The following is a 22278-nucleotide window of genomic DNA, read 5'->3' as shown; positions in this document are numbered from 1 at the left end:
AAATTGCTTCATTCGTATAGTTTTAGAGAGGTATTTGTAATGGAAAGAGCATTAGCTTTTCATCATAAAAATGTTCCAAGTATTTGCCTTACTTTTTCCAGTCTTGGGATTCTGGTCTAAAGAAGTTACCTCGAATTCTAACAAATTATAAGGTGACACGTGGGAAAAATAGGAGGCTAGGAAAGTAGGATAATAGTAACATATGGTAAGTTTTCATTTCTCATGACACAGAAGAGCTGTGCAGCTATGAAAATGATGGTTTAAGGATGACACCGTGAAAGATGCTTACGATACAATGTCCACTAAGGAATGTAGACTAGCAGGTGGCGTGAGCGGTCAGATCACAAGACGTGTGTGCACACGTACAACATACACATCTTCACAGATACATAAACATGCCATAAAGTGACGAAAAAATACGACCAAGGTATCACAAAATGCTTTTTTCTTCCTTTCTCTAGTGTGTACGTTTTCTCTTATAATTCTCTTATTTTTACAGTGAATGAGGAAAAGCAGCTTTGGAGGCAGTCAAATCCCGCCACTTGCCGGCCGTGTGGTACTTGGGTAAATCTCTTAAATTCAGTGGAGTCTTTTCTTCCTACTCTCAGAAGCGAGGGAAGCGCTGGGCACTTGGTCTGATCGACGTAAGACTCTTTGGGTGGAGCCAGATTCAGCTCAGTTTCTCCACAGCACATCTAACGCTCTGCCCTCTCACGCCCGCTTTTAGGATCATCAGCTATATTAACAATAAGGTACTAAATTCAAGGAGTTTATATTGAATGACTTTTAGATTTTACAGTGTTTGTCATATGAAGCCTTTGTAAGAAAAACATGAAGATACAGCTCTTCAGAAGGTAAAGGTGAAGGGGGATATGATTCAGTGGTACAAGGTCAGGATGAGCTAAGTATTTATCATTTCAGAAATCCTGGGACAGCTTTATGTAGACAGGGAAAAGAAGTAAATTTGGGACAAAGAAAAGGAATTACTGTTTTGCACGGTGGAAAGGAAATCAAAGGGATCTTTTCCCGAGAGAAAATTCTGCCTAGGAGGGTAAAAGGATTGTAAAGGTTTGGAGAAATATACGCGTACGTTCATTTTTTTTTTTACAAGATCCACGGTGTTCCAGGCATTGAGAAGAAAGATGAAATCAGCAAAATCCCTGTATTTTAAGCGAACTCTCTGTGAAGCAAACGCTGTACTGGAGGTGCTCACTGATGAAAGGGGAAAGGACCAGCCCATCGCTGCAGTGAGTGGTGGGCGCCGGGATCCGGAAGCCCCCGCCTCACTCTCCCCGGGCCTCAGTGGAGGGACGGATGCCGAGCCTCGGGCCAGGAGGAGCAGTGGGAAGGGCGGTCCCGCACAGACCAGTTAGGGAACAAGGAGTTTGGTGTGGCCGGTGTGTGTGTGAGTGCACACGTGTGTGCGTGTATATGCCTGTACGGACGTGTGCACGTGCATGTGTGCAGCACACATGTGCACACGTGAGCGCACACGTGGGACTGTGCATGTGTGTGCGTGGCCCGTGTTTTCGGGAGGTGAAGTCTGATTGCCCGTGGTTGGAAGCACCAGAGAGGAGCAAGCCGTTACCAGGATATTTGCTGGAGCTCCAATCTCAAGTTTTTGCTCTAAACTGAGCTCATTTTAGGCTCTGCCTTCGAAACTTCACACATAGCAAAGCGGGTACATTGCTTCCCATACAAAGTCCCCGCAGTTCCCTCAGGGACTTATTACAAGTCCAACAGTTAAATATGATTTGCCAGCCCTGCTCTGTGAGATGCTCGCAGCCCCAGCAGAAGCAGTTAGGAAGGTGGGGTGGGGAGGGAAGGCTTGCTGGAAACATGAAAAGGCTGGGACTCCGAGGGCGTCCTGGGTCAGGGTAAATCAGCATCACCACAGAGAGGATGTTTAAACCCAGTAACCAGCTGGTGACACCGCAGAGTGGGAATCGCTCCCATTTTAGAGATGGGGTGACTGAGGCAGACGGGATTGAATGATCCCTGACATTAAACCACATCACAGGGTATGGGAAGAGTAAACATGTTCTACAGAGTTTCACATGCGCACACACACACACACACACACACATACAAGTAGAAACTGCAATAACAGACAAACCACAGATAAAAACAAAAGTGAGCACAAAGAAAATAGCTAAATGTCACCACCATCGTGAAGAAAAGTGAAGTAGGGCCAGGTGTGGGCTCCAAGTGAGAAGACAGGTGTGCTGGCTGGGATATGTCACCAGGAGGGACCCAGGTGTAGCGCACACCTGCAGGGCCTGGGGCAGGATGTCACGGGAGGAGCCCTGAGCTGAGCCCCTGAGGACCCCACACATCAGTGCTCATCCTGGGCCCGGGCTCCAGGGAAGGTGCAGGCAGGAGGGCACACTCTGCTCGGTGGGAAGGACAGTGTCTGTACAATGAAAAGACTCTGCACTTTCTAAGTTTCCCCAAAAGCTGTGGTTCTGGGAACCCGTCAGGTCCTGGTTCTGGCAGGCCAGGCGGGAACCCGTCCCCCCAGTGCTGGACGGGCTCGCAGAACACCAGCTACCCTGCCCTGCAAGCTGAGGACAGCGTGATGGGGCTGGGGGCGTTGCCGCCCTCCACGAGGGGTCATGGGGTGAGAACCACAGCAGGCTCCCGGGGGGGTGTCACCGCAGGACCCTCATTTCTTCCCCTTCCGTGTGCGGCAGGAGACTGCAGGCTGGGGTCCCATCCTCCCCCTGTGGCTGTCGACCTGTAGGCAAGTCACTCACCCCCAGCCTCGGGCTCCCCGTCCCTGACGGGGATGTGGCTCCAGCTGGCCCGTGGGGCTACCGTGAGGATGAGGGCAGCCCGGGGCGGGGCTGGGACGCAGACTCAGCAGATCCACACGTGGCCCCAAGCCAGCCCCGTTCTTCGCCCTCAGCGTCACCTCTACTTTGTGCCCTGCCCACCCTGACGCCCTCGAGCATTCTTCTAGAGCTTTCTAGGCATCTAGGGGTGGTCCTCCCATCGGCTCGGTCTTCACTTCATCCCTCTTCCCCCCTGTGCCCTCGAGCTGGCGCCCCACACCCATCTGTCTCCCAATTATCCTGACACTCGAGTTTCTTGGACGACATCTTCTTTGGCTTCCAGCTCACTTCCCTTGGCCACCGCGAGGTGACAAGCTCACATCGTGCTGTGACATGCCACCAGGAGGAAAGCGGAACCCCTGCATTCGCACGCTCGCCCACACTCGCCCACCGACACTGACCGAGAGCTCGCTATGTGCCAGGCGCTGTGCTAGGCGCTGGGTACCAAGAGGCGGCAGGTGCGCCCGGCCGGCACGCGATGCGCAGCTGGGGGCGGGTCCGGTGAGGCTGGTAGGGAGGGTGGCCTGGGCAGAGCGGGGGACCCTCTGGGGAGAGGCACTGCGGCCGGAAGCAGAATGGGGCGTGGGGGGGTGGCTCCTGGGGTGACTTGCAGGCAGGAAGTGGTGGCCGGATAAACTCGCTTTATGGGTGTCTGGAATTCCCTGAAATTATCTGAATTACCTGGAAATTCCCGCTATTTTCGGGTAAGTCAGCAACTCCTCGTGTTTGGAAGTCGACCCTCCAGCCTTGTTTGTGGCTGGGTGGGCCGTGCCCCTGTGGGAGGGGGCGGGTGGGCAGACCGGGGGGCACACGCGCCCAGGAAGGTGACCTCGGCCTCCTGAGCTTGGGGGCCTCACAAGTCTCGTCTGGAGACGTGAGTCTAATGGCAGAGCGACCCCCGAGTGAACGCCAGCTGCCCCCGTACCAGTACCCCCCGCGTGGCCAGGCCTCGTCTGCAGCGAGTCGCCTGCCCGTTTGAGCCCCAGTTTCGTCCTCATCAGAGTGGGGCTGATTCTGTGTCATCAGGGGATGCAAGGGTTCCCTGCAGTAATCTGGGAGCACCTAGCATAGAGCCTGGCATATAGAATCAGGACAGAGAGAGGTGACATGAGCAGTTGTATGGATAATCCAAAAAGGGAGAAAAAGAAAATTCATGCGTACTTGGCTTTGGAGTTATTTCGGTACTTACATCTGACCTTGGGTATGGCTGGTGCTCTGGGAATTCAGAGTCCTAAACAAAACAACGAAGCCACAGTGTGGAGACCGGGTTCAGAGGACCCAGAGCAGCGGGCAGTCTCCCCAGTCTGCAGCCCCCGGCCCCCGACGCCCAGGACACGGCTCCCCTCTCACACAAGCTGAGCTCGCAGGCCCTCCTCCCCGGCGCCAGGGAAGCCCTCGGCTGGACTCGGGCTGGTGGAGGCGCCCGTGCTCGCCGAGGACGCCACGGGGAACCTGCCTGGCTGGCCGACACCACCTCTTGCAGGGAGTCACGGCAGAAATCCTGGGAAACGTGGTCCGCGCGAGGCCTGTCCTGGGCCGTCCCCGGGTTGGGGCAGGAGCTGGGTGGTGCTCTTCCTAGCTAGGCGCCTTCCCCGCCCCTGCGCCCGAGTGGACGCGGTGGTGGGAGCTGGCGTAGGGGCGGCCTCTGCGGCCTGAGCGGAGGTGGCTTGGCCCTCAGTGCTCAGAACACAGTGAACCAGAGCTAACCCACCAGCGTCCTGGGGTCGGCGCGGGGACTTTCGGGCTCACCTCGAGTAGCTGTGAGCCCCTTTTTCGTACAAGCAGCCCTTCCCTGTCATTCACCTTTGGTCCCAATGCCCTTCCTCCCCTCTCTACTGTTCGGCCACAAGACTAAAAATCAGGTTTCAACCACAAAACCTCCTTCTTAAGTGTCAGCATAACCTATTTCCATACTCTCCAAGCAGCTGGCAGCCCCTGGAAATGCCTGGGGGGGGCCCTCCGGGTGGCGGGTGGGCCTGGCCGGGGCATCCCGCCCGCTGCACCCACAGGCCGGCCTCCCCTGAAGGCCGGGCCCAGGCTCTGAATCCTCTGGCCCCGCGGGGTCCCTGCGAGGGCCCGGGCCAAGGCCAGCAGTGCTTGGTCTGTGTCACCGTGGGGGGCACGCGGGAGGTACCTGGACCCCGATGGAGGAGCGCCGGCTCTGGAGGAAGCTCTCGGCCTTGGACACGAGGGTGGCCTTGTCACCGGTCCGCACCGAGCCGCCCTGGCCCTCGGCGGCATGGCGCTGGGCCGCGGCCGTCTCCAGGGCCAGGCTCATGGCCTTGTTGCTGTCCAGACTGTCCGTGGAGTTGTAGAGGCCGCGGCCGTCCTGGGGCCACGGGGCCATCCTCTGGGCGCGGCTGTCCTGGTAGGCGTCCTGCGTGGACTCGGTGCTGCTCTGCGCCGTCACCGAGATCAGAGGCTTGGAGGTGGCGCGGGGGGGTACGGGCGGTGGTGTCTTTTTGTAGTTGGTGTAGGACACGGCTGGAAGAGAGACAGAGGTCCGTCAGCGGGGCCGGGTCCCCGCCGCCCGCAGGGAATCTGGTCCACGACCGAGCCCTCCCTTGGCCACTGGGCAGGTTTCTCCCCGACGTCTAGCCTAGCAAAATGAGGCAGAGTGTGGGGAAAACCCTTTATGCTCAGAGAGAGTCGACAGGGATGTGTGTATAACAGCGAAAAACTATAAAAACACCCCCAAATCCAGCAGAATAAGTAACGTCTGACTCAGCAGGGCAGAAGGAAGCCACACCATCGTCTACACGCCGGTCATGGTAGCAGGCGAGATGCTTATAACTCCAAGTTAAAAAAGCAGGGCCTACTCGACTATCCAGCCTAAGATGGAATCTATCGTAAAGAAAATCTGTGAATGAAGGAAGATGGGAAGTACATTTTAACCACGGGCATCATTCAGTGACGGTGTGGCTGACAGTTCTCTATATCCTACCAACGCTTCTGACGAATAGGTATTCTTTTAATCATGGAGAAAAACACACAGTATCAGAAAGCTCTTTGCTCCCCATAAGTACACGCTCCCTGGGTACAAGCCGTAGGAGGCGACTGAGAAGGGACCCGGGTCTCCACGTCTACCCGGTTCATAACCACCACTTCGCCTCCTCTGAGCCCCGCACACACTGGAGTTCTACACATGACGCTGACAGTAAACCCCCCAAAGAAAATAAGTGCAAGTCGACATGAAATGATATTAACTGCCTCTTAGAAGGCACCCCAAATTCATCAGGTAGATTTGCTGGGCTCTGGGTGTTACCAATTTTCACAGCAGGAATATATCACATCTGCTCTGAAGGAATGGGTTTTCCATAGGTGCTGGTCGTGTTTCTTTACCTGGAAGGAAGGATTGGCAGAAGTGTTTCCGAGAGGGACCCGGGCACCCTCATCACCACGCAAAGCACGCGCACCCAGGCAGGGTGCAGGCGTCGGGGGCTGTTGGCCTGGGGACCAGACGTGCCCAGGAGGACGGCCTGGGAGGGCCGAGCCTCGTCCGTGAGGACAGACGGAGCAGCTGTTTCCTTTCAGGGCCTCCAGACACCGTGCCCGGGGATCACCATCCTGCTGCTGTGTGGAAATGCACCATTTCCTCTCCTGTGTGTGGGGACTTCAACCAACATTCCTAACCTTTACCCTCTGCGCCAGTGATTTTTAAATCTGCGTGAATGGATTTTCCCAAGAAATAAAGCCTCAAATGTCATCCCAGATGAACACAGGCAAATAAAACAAAATGAGTTTGTCATGTCAGGATGATCTTAAGACATAACAACTTCGCATGAAAATTTATGAAATGCACACATTTTCGAAAGGATGAATGGGAAAGAGGGGCTGAAGGGTAGGAAACACAGGGGGGCACAGGATTATTGGAAGAATGGGCTTTGAATATGGTTTACACCCGAGAAACCTCGGAAAGCATTCTCTTTAAAGACACCCACCAAGCTCTAGAGGAAAACTGTGGAAAGCCGACTTTATTCAGGGCTCTACTGTGGGAGATTCCGGTGTTTAAGGAAAGGCTCCCAACCTCCAGCACTTACCACTAGCTGCTGTTCTAAATAAGCCCGAGTCCGGAGGCTGTGTCGCCAGCCGAAGGAAGTGGCCCTCCCGGACGTGGGGCTGCGAGCGGCTCTTCCTGTTTCCCCCGGAACGTCATCCACACCCCAGGGTCCTTGTGCCTCAAGTCTGCTTCTTAAGGGCACCTTCAACATCCTCAGCAGGCCTGTCCGCCTGTGCTGTCCTAGTGGCTAAAACACTTTGGTTTAAGGAGACCTCTGTCCATCCGGGTTCAGTCAATCACAAGGCATCCACCACCGACCCTGCGGTCCCTCCTGCCCTGGTCCCGCCCTCTGTCCTGTCCTCTACAGCCTGCAAAGCCTCGGGACCGCCAGACCTGCTCGACGCAGCCTTTTAACCTCCCTCGCACACCTACCGTCGCGGCCCTGCCAGGCCCCCCTCAGAGCACACCCAGGACTGAACGGGCTTGCTGAAAGCCCAGCATCGTTCCCATGGGGCCCAGGTCACTAGGACACAAGGTCCTAGGAGTCAGGGAGCCCGGCCCCATCACCAGGCTAAGGAACTGCTCCAAGAGAGGAAAACTGCAAAGCAAAGAATACCTGCCTCTTCAAGAACGTTAACTGGTGAATGTTTTATAAAAACATGCTGTCACAGACATAGAGAATGGACTTGAGACACGGGGAGGGGGAAGGGTAAGCTGGGACGACGTGAGAGAGTGGCATGGACGTATATACACTACCAAACGTAAAATCGATAGCTAGTGGGAAGCAGCTGCATAGCACAGGGAGATCAGCTCGGTGCTCTGTGACCACCTAGAGGGGTGGGATAGGGAGGGTGGGAGGGAGACGCCAGAGGGAGGGGATATGGGGACATATGTATACGTATAGCTGATTCACTTTGTTGTACAGCAGAAACTAACACACCATTGCAAAGAAATTCTACTCCAATAAAGATGGTAAAAAAAAAAAAACCAAATACGCCGTCAACCTGTGGATGCGCTGACTCCGGAGCTTGGAGTTTGCAGCTTCTTCCCCGTGGGCACGAAAGTCACCGGCTGGAGAGCGTGTGGAGAACAGGGAACCCGCCTGCACTGTTGGTGGGAATGTCAACTGGTGCAGTCACTATGGAGAACAGTGTGGAGGTTCCTTAAAAACTAAAAATAGAGCTACCATATGATCCTGCAATCCCACTGCTGGACATATACCCAGAAAAGACAAAAGCTCTAATTTGAAAAGATACACGCATCCCTATGTCCGGAGCCAGGACATGGAAACAACCTAAATGCCCATCGACAGAGGAATGGGTAAAGATGTGGTACATACATACAATGGAATATTACTCAGCCATAAAAAACAATGAAATCTTGCCACCTAGAGATTATCACGCTAAATGAAGTAAGCCAGACAGAGAAAGACTAATGTCATATGGTATCACTTATACATGGAATCTAAAATATGATACCGTGAACTTATTTACAAAACAAAAACAGAGCCAGACATAGAAAACAAACTCATGGTTAACAAAGGGGAAGGAAGGGATAGATTAGGAGTTTGGGATTAGCAGATACACACTACTCTATATAAACTAGATAAACAACAGGTCCTACTGTGTAGCACAGGGAACTATATTCAATATCTTGTAATAAACTATAATGGAAAAGAATATGAAAACGAATATATATATGTATATATTATCTGAATCACTCTGCTGTACACATGAAACTAACACAACATTGTAAATTAATTATACTTCCATAAAAAATAAATAAATTTTTAAAAAAGAAAGGGAAATCTCCCATATTTCCATTCTGGTTCTTTCAGAGCTACAGTAAATCTTCCTTGCTTCAGACATAAAGTGATGTAAGCGTGCGTGTGATCTGGGAGAAGCTGCCTTCTCTCAGCCTCAGTTTGCTCATCTGTAAAAGGGAAGCAGCCACAACGTCACTTATCTGCTGTCGCGAGGATGACGGGGAACAAAGCTCACGCAGGGGCGGCGGAGCGCGGTCTCGGGGAGGGCGGCCCTGACAGCGGAGGTCGCTTACAGCTGCTCATGGCTCCTCCCCCAATGGATAGAAAGACAAACACCAACAGCAACCAGCACCCGGCGCCACCTCATTTCTTCGGAGGCTGTTACCGGGTCACCGTAGGGGTGTTTAGGAGACACAGTCTCGGGGAAGAACAATCAGCGTGCACCCCGCCAGGAGCACACCCAAGGGCACGGCTACAACTGGGAGAGCGTCTCTGTGGCCATCTGAGCTCTCCATCCTTCAGCCTCATGGAAGCTGCAGAACAACCTTGCCGGTTGATAGCACTTGTTCTTCCATTTCCCAGATGAGAAAACGGAGGTTCCAGTATCTTTGAACATTTTCCTGAGGGCAGCCAGAGAGTCAGCGGCAGGACGGGACCCAACGCCCCCGCAGCTGCCGACTAGAGAGACTCCTTCCTCCCTTCCCTGACCTCGACCCGGCTCAGCCTGCTCTAATCCCTGGGGTATTCTGGATGGGACCCCTGCATCGAATCCCCCGCCATCCTCTGAGGCAGTTGTCCTCAGGCAGGCAGTGTAGACTCGGGTCCCGGCAGCCTTGCCGGCTGGTTTGCACCACTGGCTGTGGAGTTCCAGGGCTGCCACGCTTCCACGAGCTGTTCCAGGGGACGACCACGTGACGTCCCCCCAGAACCTGGGGCTCCCCTGAAGACACGTGGGCCGACGTTTAGCTAAGCGGCCCAGGGAACGTTCTGGCTGAACACGTGAGGATTTCCCACCCTCTGGGAGCCAATCACCATCTTCTCAATGGGGGAAGTATGTGCAAGGGTGGGACAGTTTTAAGCCCCTGAATGTCCTTATCACTTGTCACTTGATTCCCCTTGAAATGGCTCCAGTGAAAATCCAACACATACATTTATAATGAAATAAGTAGGCGCTACCTAATGTTTTGAGAGTAAATTTACACAAGTTAAAGAAACACATTCAGAAAACACACATAAAGATTTCCAGGCACCCAGATATCAGATCCATTAGTACACGTTAGTACAGAAGTCCAAACGGGATTTGTAGTTTCAGACGTAAGACAGGCGTTTAACACACATTTTGAATGTCCCTTTTGCCACCCTCTCAGGCCCTATATGCACACGATGTGATCCCTCGTGTGACTTTGAATGAGGCTGTTTACTGCTGACAATGCAACACTTTTATATTCTTGGTCAACTGTATGCTTTTGAATTGGATAATTTAAAAATTAAGTGTCAGTTGTCAGCCTTGGGTAAATAAAAATTAATGTATATGAACTACTTTAGATTAGTAAAATAACACTGTGACAGAAGTTTTGAAAAATAAAGTATATCAAGGTACTCATTCATAAGTCCATTCTTTTGACAAATACATGCCGGTACCTATAATCTCACGGAGTAGAATTGTATATTCTTAAACGCCTCCTTAGAATTAGAATTAGAAGCTGGGAAATATAGTAAAGAAAGGACAAAAAATGCTCATTTGAGCATGTTAATTTGCTGCCACGGATTAAAATAAACCATGATAGGTAACGTTTTACACATTCAAGAAAAATATTCGATTATTCAGTTGAACAGTTTAGGTAATAATGAGTGAGCTCATTGTTAGTTACAGGCTGTATCATCTATCATTTTCTACATGTAGGTCAGACAAACATTATATACGAATGAAAATTTGAATTTTAACTTAGCAATGTAATTCTGTCAAAGTGTATACAGCTTCAAAAAGCAGATGAATCAACAGAGAGATTTCGAAACATCCCAAGATTTGTTTCAATAAAAGTGATCAAAGATAAATTTTAAAGTAAAAAATGAAATGATTACTTAACATCTTTAGGTGTCTGACGGCCTGACTACTCTATTTTTATTTTTTAATTGAGTCCAGGCAGGAACATTCTTTTGGGTTTAAAAGCCTGTCATCGATTTCTTTCACCATGTGTCTAATGCTGTGAAAATCCCTGGAGATTTTCAAGTGGCTTCCTGATTCTAGGGAGAGAGATTAAAAGGCACTTGTGTTTTAATCCATTTCCTGAGTTAGTCTGGACTCTGCTTATATCTTGGGGATCAGATGAGTTGGTGAGACTCACCCTGAAAATAATGGGGGTGACAGAAAGCAGCGGCTCTGTGACGTGCCTTCTCTCCTCAGTCTATTGATACCAATGTGAGACTTTGCGCCACCAAGAAAAGGTTAATTACACTATTTAAGATGGAAGGAGCCATGCATATAATACATTTTAGGGAGATTTCTATGAAAGTTGTACTAAACCAATAGTAGTGATACTTAAGGGACACGTTTCTCTTCCCTGTTAGAGCGGAATGAGAACCACGGCAGAGGCAGGTGAAAATCGTACTTTCCCAGATATATGCGGTATATATATGCGGGATTGAGTTAATCTCATTGGGACCCTTTCTGAAGAAATGGCTCAAAGCCCTGGTCAGAAGGGTGTGAGCTGGGCAGATGGGGAGAGGCTGCAGCTGCTGACCCTGCTGGCCAGGTGAACTGTGCCCAAAACCTCGTAGATGATTTACCCTGATTGCGTGAGAAGGGCCGCATTCCAGACGGCTTTGTCCAATAGCATAGCCCGGAGCCAAGTTTAAATGACCTAAACTTCTGAAATATCTAAACATCTCAGCTCCACTTAAACATCAGTTCCTCCGCATTTGAGCTGCATTGCAACTGCTCAATAGTCACGAACAGCCAATGGGGACAGTACTGGACAGAGGCCAGAGAACATTCTCATTGCTGGACGGTGCTGGTCTAGAGGTTTTCTCCAGGCAAAGTTGAATCAGTATGAGCAGCCCCCATCTGTTCAACAGATGACATAAAGCAGAGGACATCGGTCATAAGGACTTCCCTTTAGGTCTTCAAAGTGTTGGGTTAGCAAATCTACTGAAGGAGAATTTGGAGAAACACATCTTATTGGAGGTAGACTAACTTGAATGGGATGAAATACACTGCTGCTCAGCCTATGCTTCCACATGGCTCTGAGTAATCTCAAATGTGAATACATCGTTACTTTAAATGCATGCCCAGTTATCCCTCCACACCTGGAATTCTGGACACATTTCTGAATTCAGTCCTTACAAGTCATTTGCAAGCCAAAAAGGAAATTTAAAAATTAGCATTCTGTCATATAAATACGTAATCAAGATAAAATATTTTTCGAAAGTCAGGCATCGCCGTTCTATTTGAATGTAACAGCGACACTTAAATTCACTGCACTCTTAATTAGAACTTCAAAGATAACAGCATAAAAGGAATTACAGTCATCAAGCCCATGAATGTCTAATGAGAGTTTGGATATTGGAGAAACCAAACCAAAGACAAAGATTCGACATAAAAGATTAAAGCTATTTTGACACTTTAATTAATGTCAGTCTCAAAACATAAGTGTAAATCAAACAGGACACAGAAGTCTTATCCCACCAGCGTGCACACAGTGATTTCCCTAAAGTTACAAAAACTTGTCTGGGTCCCCCAAGTTCTGGGGCAACATTGATGGGCTGGTGGCACAGACATCTACCTCGGATGTGTTAATTAGCAAGAAATTATAGTCTAACCAGCATCTAACATCTTGCAGACAGTAAAATGAAGTGATGACAGCTGTTTCACGGTTTGAGACACTTCCTGTTTTCATTTTAAATATTTAAAACTCACTTTGCACAAGAAGAACTTGGATTTTCTGAAAAAAAAAACTGAGAATGAGCCAACTTTTAAGGATGTGAAGAATCAGATAAGTTTCTAAGTACAGAATTCTGAGTGTTCAAGGGCCCAGGCAGTAAACAAAATGATAACACAACAGGGAATTGATTATAATGACGGTAAGCGCTGAGCTTACAGAGATCAGATAACAAGACAAAACGATGAAAACGTACGGGCAGCAGAGGGTGTCTCTCCCCCCCCCCCGCCCAAATCAAGTGTCCAGTGTGACACAACTGTGTCCCGCATCTTTTGAGAATGGGAGGCTTTAAACTTAGATGAAAAAATTTTTTGAAAAGAATGATTTATTTCAGTGGAAAAGCTGACAGACCCATCACAGGGACACAACTGGGTGACTTGGGTCAATCTGTTCGTGGAGAATTTGCAGATCAAGTAGTGGAAGGCGCTGTCCTGTCCTCACAAGCAATATGTGGGCTGCTCTTTGTTTCACTTGGGACGTTTAATCGTGAATAAAGTCTACATTAAAGTTGTGCCAGAATTGTATTTTTACCACCAAGATGTGGGAGGGGGTCATTCTTGGGTGGGGTTTTGTTTGATGGTGAAATCATCGATTTTCATGTCTGCTCATGGCAAATAAGGAGTATGTAGCTGTGACCCACTGGAGTTAAAGTATCCAGAGTTACTACACTACTGTCTCTTGACTCAAGGAAAGAAAACGACCTTCCAATGAAAAAATAAATAAAATGATAAAGCTGATGCTACTTGCAAGGGTAAAATCAACCCATAACTTCTGAGCTATTGACACCTACTGATGCTCAGCGTCTAACGAATGCATCCTAAATATTGTCTACTTCTCCCGGAAAGTTCCATAAGGTTGGAAGACCCCCCAAACCTCTCATACGGACAACATAGTCACAATCTCCAGGTGACTGCAGTAGAAACAGACACACAGTCATCGATCCTGACGCACAGGACAAGCGCCAGAGGCATCTTCTGTGTGTGCCGTGTTGAGATCAAGCAGTCAGCTGTGCCAATAAATCAGAGCTCCCGGCTGGGGGCTTCCCGGTGACCTTTCTGGGCCTGCTTGAGTCAGTAACCACTAACAGTTTGAGCACGAACAGCTCGTGCGGCCAGGACGCTGGCGGCCACTAGGGGCGTGGGATGGGGTGTAGCGGCTCTGCCTGGACGCAGTGAGACCCTGGCCCTATCCTGGCACCGCCGTCAGCGGCCATGGGGCTGCAGGTCCCGCTCACCTTCTGCAAAGGATGGATCCAACTCCCTTACAAAGCTCGCAGACCCAGCACAAGGACAAATACTGTGCAAACACAATGTGTCTGTGAACTCCTGCTTCGTCCTGGCCATGGAACTATATCTGCTCTGAATTCCCCATTAATAATGGGACCCTGAAAACCAGGGGCCTCTAACAGCGTGAAGGGCTCACTGCAGCCTCCGATCTCCAGGAAATCGTGTCCCTCCCTGGCCTGCAGGAGAGGGTGCATTGAGAGGAGAGGTTGGCACGGAGACTGCACAGTGAGTCATCCCCGAGCGGGGCCCTGAGATAAAACAGGGAGGAGATGAGACATGGACCAAAGTGGCCATTTACTGTGCTTTTCAGACACTGCTGGCAACGTGTCGGTCTGCCAGCTGCCTGCCATTCCTGGGCTCCACCTCCCACCATATTCTTTATTAAAAAGAAAACCTGGCCCTGACACCTGGAGCTGGAAAACAGATGACGCAGAGTCTGTAATGAAGTACAAAGAGGTTCTAAATGAGTCCCCACAAAGGGCTGGTTTGCTGATCCATGCGTCCCTGCATGTTTGCTGGCGACTGCAGTGTGCTGTCAACGTCACATGAAAAGTTTTATTCTCTGCTCTAAACTCGTAACATCAATCACAGAGTGAAAACCACCTGCACTGGGAACAGCGCTACCACCTGAGGGCAGCTCAGAGAGAAAAACATCCCTTACTAATTAACCCGTTTGTTCATTAAAAACTCAGCAACTATTTCTTCAATGTTTAGCACATTCCAGGCCATGGGGACCCAAGAGTGAGGAAATCCTGGCTTTCCTGGTCTTTTGTCCCGGGAGAGGAGACGCTGAGCCAGACGCATCATTAAAACACACAGGATGCTCGAGGTGACAGACTCCAAGTGCAACTTCATGACATGTTTGTGAAAAGTACCACGATGTGTGTAAAACCCAATTGACTTTTCTAGTTTAATATTCAGTTAGCACCAGGTTCATGGAATTATTTTCTTAAAGGAGAGAGAGAAACACAAACATCTCTAAATTCCACACCTGCATGTTAATGAATGCATGACTAGAAAAAACGCCAACTTAACTGAAGGGAAAAGAGGAATCATTCAAATGGGGCTTCAGAAAAGGAACTCCCTGATCTCCAGTCACGGGCAGGGCCTCTAAGTGCCTGGAGTGTGGGCGGGGCTTGCCGTGGGCGTCCACACCTGCAGGACAGCATCCATCTTTCTTCTCCCTAACCTTTCAGATTTGGCTCTGATGAGCACAAATCCAGACTGAGAGTAGAAACAGAAGCTTTTCTGCAGCCTGGAAGGTGCCCAGTCAATCAGGCATTTTCCTGCGTCTAACTCCCAGTGGGGAGAAGACTCCACCTGCCCCGGTGGTTCTGCGGATTTGCGCAGTGAACAAAGACATCAGGGCTGCGTGTGAGGCGTCTGGTGGCCGAGCACTGCAGGCAGGAGCTAAAGGACCACGCAGACCACCCTCGGGAGGGATGGAGGTCCAGTTGCCCACAGCTGCCTCTGTGGCCTCCACCCTCTGGGCACACTGGGGCTTTGGGCCTCCCTGACGATGGAGCTGACGCCTGACTGAGGACCAGGACAGCTGGGGTCGCTGATCAAGAGCTGAGCTGAGCTGAGCTGGAAGACGCTCTCGGCTTGACGCTGAGGACCCTGGACTCCCAGGGGACTTTCCCGCTGCTGTGACAGGTCTCGCTCATTTCTGCCAGCCTCAGAGCTGCCCACTGAACACATGGAACCTAGCGGGTTCCCCGTTTCAGCCACGCAGGACACCTGTCCATCCTACTGGCTTCAGCACCTGGACCTTGGGTTGTAGGTTTGAGAGAGTGAACGGGTTTCTCTGTTAGCACTGCTCCCCAGATGCTTGCCGTGTGATGCCAGAATTATGCTGATGGGGATTTTCTTGGCGGAAGTAGGCATGGAGACCTAGACTTGGAGCAATAGCAATGGAGCCTGTATCTGTCCTTTCCCAAGTACCTCTGCTTCAGAGACTCTGTCCCCATGCTCCTGTCATCTACATACAAGGGATGCAGATGTAGGCTCCGAGCATCCCTTGAGAAGCACACGGCACCTGCCTCTTCAATAACCCCAAGTGCCAAAGTAACTCATTTCCTTTTGCCACCGTCTGCCACCTAGTACAAGCCTTTCAGAAAATTCCCTCACCGTGACAACTAAGCCTCAGTCTGCAGGAAAGAGTATGTGGGAGGAGACTTCTCTGTCCCACAGTTAGGATCTAAGTCCATGCCGTAAATATTCGGAAGAGAAGAGAACTTTGAGCATTTCGTGAATCATAGCCCACTGTGTAACAACTCACCATAGGGATCAAATGTTAACTACCAAGTATTAGCAGAGAAAATTTGAGCACGGTGACTATCTATTTGCAGAGTGTCCAGAGCTTCTAAATCTATTGCAAATTCTGTTTCCCTTCATTTCATGAAGCATCTCTTTAGTACTTTAGAGACATTAGACAAAATAAAAATCTGTGGATTTGATTCCGTTGATTGTGTGACTGATCAAAATGGCAGTCCAGGAAAGACCTGCTATAAACCCATAAACCGATAAAGAAAACACCAACTGTCCATTAGAGAAAGCGATCACAGCACACACAGACAATTTAAAGAACTGGAAAGGTGGCCTTGCCCCCTATTTGCCGTATGGGTTTTTCTCCAGGAATTCAGCAGACCTGCACCTGTTCATGCCAGAAACGAGCACTGTTCCTTAGCTGGCGAACCTTTCCCTTCTTATGTCTTACACTCATGGTAACACTGGATACGATCAATCAGTTCATTCTTCCTTATCCCTCTCCTTCTTGGCTTCCAAAAAGTAATAAACCGATAAACAGAAGTATAAATGTTCCTTACGATAAATCCGCTGGGAATTTCAAAGCTCTCCCATTATTTGTGTTTAAAAAGCACAGCATGGCTCTGCATCTTAGTGGCTATGTTAGGATGAAATAAATCCAATGTAATTATTTATTTTATAAAGGAATGCTTTACACATATGAATATGTGTTTCCTATGGTCCATAGAACTATTTCCTTACAATGTTTCACTGCCACCTATCTGTCATCTGAAAGGAATCCAGGCAGATATAACCCAAATCCCTAAAGCCATAAACCAAGCCCACCATGTATATGTGGGTACCATTCTACTTTTCTTGGCTTCTGAAAAGGGGTTGAAAGATTAACCTCAACCTCATTCAATCTCTTCCTCCAAACCTGGGAATGTTAAAATGGCCTAAACGAATTGTTTTGGCCTAACACCTCTACTGAAAATAAATGATAACCAGGCAGCACTAACGATAAGGTCGAGTTTTGAACAGCTCCAGTATCTTTGTAAAGGCAAAAGGAAGTTAGCGGTGGAACTTTTTCATCACTTAAAAAATATTTTGAGCTATCTGTATTTGGCTTTTGGACATCCTCAATGTCAGAGAAAGGCAGTTCCCTCCAATTCAGTTTCTATGCCTGAATAATTCTTACCTTTTCAGGGAATCAACATCAAAATTGGAAGGATCACCTGAAATGATGTTGCAATTAGTGGGCCACTAAGGACCTCTTTTCAGAAGTTCTCAGATGTCATCTGAGGAGTAATTAACAGGCACGGGTTGCTGCCATTCTGGGAAAACCTCTGCACTTGACCTACATCGCAGGATAAAACTTCGGGATATTATTTGTATGTTTTTTCCCACAATCCTTCCCGTTGCAAGCAGCTCTGGGGTTCCTCTCTGCAAAGATTTTGTTGGGGGAAGGTAACTCCAGCTTAACCTTGTCTTGACTTTGGTAAAAACCTAGACTCAACAGAGGTTGCCCAGGGGTCAGCGGGGAGAGGGCAGAGAGCAGAGTTCTGCAGAGAATGGCGGCAGGAGGAGAACCTGTGCGTCTCTGAGAAGCTGAGTCCTGACCATGCAGTGGAGGCCCAAGAACCCTGAGGCTACGCGGAAAGGGACACGGAGACCTTAGGGCAGCGGGTGTCCGTGACCGGGGGCCTCCAGATGCCTTGATGCTACATGGGAGTCCTGGCCTTGTAATGCCCTGGGTTCACCCCAAAATGACCAAGGCAGGAGGGGTGGGACACTCAGAATTGGTATTGAACTGATTTAAAGAAAAATAAACTACTGTTTATTCTTGCACAGCTAAGTTGCAGGTGATCCACTCACATGTCACACTGAATATCTGATAAAGAAGTTGGTGGGTACCATGAGTTGGTACCGTCCAAAGAAAAACATCGAGAGAAAAAGCGGAACGGGAGGTCTGAGCGAAGGGCTTAGCAGAGGGGGAGTTTAAATACTGAATTTTAAATATTAAGTGAGTGCAAACTGTTAGTGTAAATAGATTTAAATATTTCATACACTGTAAATTCTCAAGTCAACCATTCTTACATTCCACAAATATTTACCGAGTCCTGTACAGCCCAGGCGTACAGAGCAGGAGACGGGCACATCGAAACTCAGCTGCAGCAAATCCCAAAGTGCCCAAGCGTGGTCCTGACCTTGGCTAACACTAGGGAATACAGTAAGCAAAGATCAACGACGCCCCAGAACCATGGGTTTGTGCACTGTCTTGGGCGGGATGTGACAGCCTGTGAGTAACAGCCTTGCTTAGTAGTGACAGTGGCATTTGTGATCTCCAGCTGCTTTCACCAGAGCCTGGTGGGGTAAGACTGGTCACGTAGCTGCAGGTGCCCGTGTGGCCAGCGCACCGCGAAAGACCCCAACCCGAGCACACCTTGGGCCTCCTCGCCCTGCGGTGTTTGCACACATGCTGCTGCTGCTATCAGAAGGCATGTTCTGTGTGACCAGCAGTGAGAGGACAAAGAAACCCTGGGCCTCTCTGGATGCATACCGTCCCCCTGTTGTGTACTGTGTCCTTTGATGCAAACTGAACACTCGTGGGTGGTAAACTCCAGCCCCTGCTCTAGAAGTTTCTGATACAGTGTTTAACAGCCCCTAAAGGTGCCTGCTCTCGTGGCAGTGGAGGAAAGACAGTCAACAGTAAGAGTTAAAATAATTTCTGATATCGATTATCTATAAGGAAACCCAATACTGCAAATACTGAAAACTGCGCAAATCGAGCAGAGAAATCCTACTGTGACACCTGCCGCTGGGCTGTGACCCGTCAGCAGCTCGGTCAGGCCGACACCCTCCTTCTCAAGACAACGTTTTAGATTCAAAAACGAAAATGCAGAGGATTAAAAAGTTACATAAAATATAATCATCAAAATGTTAAAAATGTTTGTCATATGGTCCTGTCCATTAATGCAGTACATGATGAGATCCGGCAACGGGACTAATAACTACTGTAATTTCAAAGCCTGAGGAGCGTAAACGGTGTTTTCAAGATCCCTGCAGGAATTGTAGGGCGACTCTGAACTGACACTCCCGCGCTCTGAGTCAGACGCACTGCTAACGTGAGCGTGTTCCGTAGCATTCCTCACCCAGGGCGTTGTGAGTTACAGTTAGACGTCAGAAAAAATAGAGATCCGCTTTTTATCCCAGCTCAGTTCATGTGGCCCCGAATTCCTGGATATATTAGGGACCCCAGGGGCCCATGGATTCCAGGTTGGGGACCTCAATTCTGGAGCCCGTGGCCTCTGTGGGGAGACTGTTGCCAGCTTCCTTGTTACAGTTTCCTGCAGGGCGTCAGCTGCAGACCCGCCAGGTGAGGATGGGAACCTTCTCCCTGGAACTACATGCCCTTAACCCAGCAGTCAGGATGAGCTCCGGGCCCTGCAGCTCTGTTTCTGCTGAGTCCTGGGCCCTCCCTCAGCCAGTTGACTGTCTCTTGGTTGCTTCTGATGCTGGGCCTCTCACTCCCTCCTTTATGGTGATGGACACTGGCTTCCCTGGCTGCCACCCTCGGTTCTCTTCCTGGACCAGAATTTCACTTGCCCTCCGGCTCAGGCACGCTGACGGCCCTGGTTCACGAGTCACCCATCCAGTGCCAACCCAGTCCCGGCAGCGGGGACACTCTCAGGGACTCACCTGAACCGCCGAATGGGACTTCTTTTCTCTGATGTCCCCGGGCCCCAGGGGAGGGTGTGGCCCCCAGAAGGTAGCATTTGCTGCCTTGGGTGTGAGCCTGGGCCACGCATGTCCACAGGGAGCACACTGTCCTGTAGGCCAGCTCCCTGGACGTGCCTGAAACCTGTCACGTGATTGTTGGTAACCGCCGGCTTTCTGAAACGAATAGTGTTTTCATACTTTTAGATCTACCTGATTGATCATTTTCAAACGTAGCTTATCGACATCTGTGAAAACACCTTTCATCTTAATGAACCCTCCCCCTGCCCCGTCCCCCCAGCCACAAGGACAGAAGATTCTGATCCATCTCGTTAAAGTCCAGGTTTTTGCCAGAGAGAGAGAAGGCCTGCTGGTGAAAATTCTCTGTGTAAATACTCTGACCGTTTAAAATACAGAACCTGAAGAAATATTCTTTGGAGATACCGTATTAGTCACGTCTGTCCAGAGAAACAGACCAAGAGAATGTATCCATACATAGAGAAAGAGGTTTATTGTGAGGAATCGGCTCATGTGACTATGGGGGCTGCCAGGACCGGAGGTCTGGGGGGCCTGTCAGCCAGCTGGGAGAGACAGCTGATGGGTAAGTTAAAGTCCGAAGGCCGGCAGGCCCAAGACCCAGGAAAAGCTGATGTTTCAGTTCAAGTTCTAAGGTAGGAAAAAGCAGATTTCCTACAGTCGGGCAGGGGGAATCCTCTCCTACTCCGGGGAAGGTCAGCTTTTTGTTCTGTTCGGGCCTTCAACTGATTGGGCACGGCCCACCCACATTAGGGAGGGCAATCTGCTTCACTCAGTCTATTCACTCAAAAGTTAACTTGTCAAAGAAACACCCTCACGGAAACACCCGGAATAACGTTTGACTAAACACGCAAGCCTGGCAAGTTGACACATAAGCTTAACCATCACCGGTATCACACATAGAATTTTCCAACGTTCCTCAGTTGGAAACGCCTTAGTCCTCGACCACTAGTCCAAAGCAAACATCAACCAACCACTAGCAAACAGAATGGGAAAGACAGTGATAGCAGAAGACAAACAGGCTTCAGGCAGTCTCCTCTTCCCTTTCTGAACGATGCTTCAAAGGATAATTTTTCTTAAAGGCGAATTCTCCAGAAAATAGAAATACCTAACAGGAAACCATTCTGTGTAAGTCCAAATACACCACATTACATTGTCAAAGTGTTTCTTGGAAACCATAAGCAAAGAAGAAAAATCTGAAGTTGCAAAAGTAACAAGTGCCTTATATTTTTTAGTGCATTTTAAAGATAATGTATGGAAAATTATTAAGTCCAGATAATCAATAAACTCTGTGTACATACGGGACTTTATGGACACATTTCTCTGATTTCCAATGTTAATTCTTTTCTACCTCATCGCAAGGAAAGAAAACTAGATCCTGACGGTGAGTGATTTGATTGAAAAGCATTGCTACACTCTTTCTTCCTGAGAGCAAAATTATTTTCTTTTCGAAGTTCTTAGAATATTTTATAATTTTGTGAATTTAAATAACTTGCTTTAATTTAACGCTTTTTTAACTAACATACTGTAAGAAATAAAAGCCATAGTATCGATGCTTTCTAAACATATTTATGAGAGGATGTAAGTATACGCAAATAGTGAATATAATTTGCTACCGTAGCCTAAATGTCTTGCCATCTCATATCTCTATATCTTTAAAAGGGAAGTACATTTTTTTAATTTTTAATTTTTTTGTGGCCAAGCTCACGGCTTGTGGGATCTTAGTTCCCCGACCAGGCATTGAACCCGGGCCCTCGGCAGTGAAAGTGTGGAGTCCTAACCACTGGACTGCCAGGGAATTCCCAGTACATTTTAAACATAAATGAAAGTTAGGATTTTTTTGTTTTAGTAAATATGTACTTTTGTTGGAATGCATCTGATAGGGGGATAGGAGGGAAGGAATTAGATGAAGAGCAAATCAGAGAAGGCTTCCTGGAGGAAATGATTCCTGGGTTGACTCTGAAAGTATAGCTAAGAATTAGGCAAAAAAAAAAAAAAAAATCCGAAAAAGCAAATTCTGGTCTCAGCAAATAGGATATGCCAAAGCCCAGAAGTGAGAGACTGTGAGGAGGGGTGAGTGCCAGGCGAGGGGGTGAGAGGGCAGCTGGGGGCCGGGCCGGGTCATCCAGGTCACACACTGAGTGCAGACACTGTCGCCTCGGCTCATGGAAACCACGAAACCATGGGGGTACCAGGTGGGCAGTGCTGGACCAGGATGAATTTTCAGAAAGTTGGGTGGAGGGTGGGTGAGAAGGCACTTAGGGGACCAGCTGGAGGGCTAAGCAGAGCTCCAGGTAAGCACGGCCAGGTGCGCAGCAAAGAGGGGGACGCAGGTGCAGGGGGCGGGCTGCCTGGGAGGCCTGAGGGGTCGGCCCCACAGCGCTTGGATCTCTGCAGGATCCTAAAATCTAGCTGAATGATTCATTCATCCATCCGTTTCTTTATGCAAGCATGA

General features: G+C 49.3%; 1 protein-coding gene across 2 annotated transcripts in view; it reads right to left on the bottom strand.

Moving 5' to 3' along the window:
* Nucleotides 1–22278, bottom strand: part of DLGAP2 (DLG associated protein 2) — a 719605-nt gene that overhangs the window by 23530 nt on the left and 673797 nt on the right. Inside the window, exons 10-11 of one of the 2 annotated variants that reach the window (XM_060001227.1) lie at nucleotides 4969–5318; nucleotides 4024–4065 (exon numbers count right to left, since the gene is read on the bottom strand). In XM_060001227.1, the coding sequence (XP_059857210.1) occupies nucleotides 4024–4065; nucleotides 4969–5318 (392 nt within the window). The remainder of the gene's footprint in view (nucleotides 1–4023; nucleotides 4066–4968; nucleotides 5319–22278) is intronic. The other variant, XM_060001228.1, reaches the window with a different exon arrangement.

Source organism: Delphinus delphis, chromosome 21, assembly GCF_949987515.2.
Source record: "Delphinus delphis chromosome 21, mDelDel1.2, whole genome shotgun sequence".
Classification (NCBI taxonomy): domain Eukaryota; kingdom Metazoa; phylum Chordata; class Mammalia; order Artiodactyla; family Delphinidae; genus Delphinus; species Delphinus delphis.
Note: the sequence above shows the minus strand (reverse complement) of the source record. Positions and strands in the feature narration are given on the sequence as shown.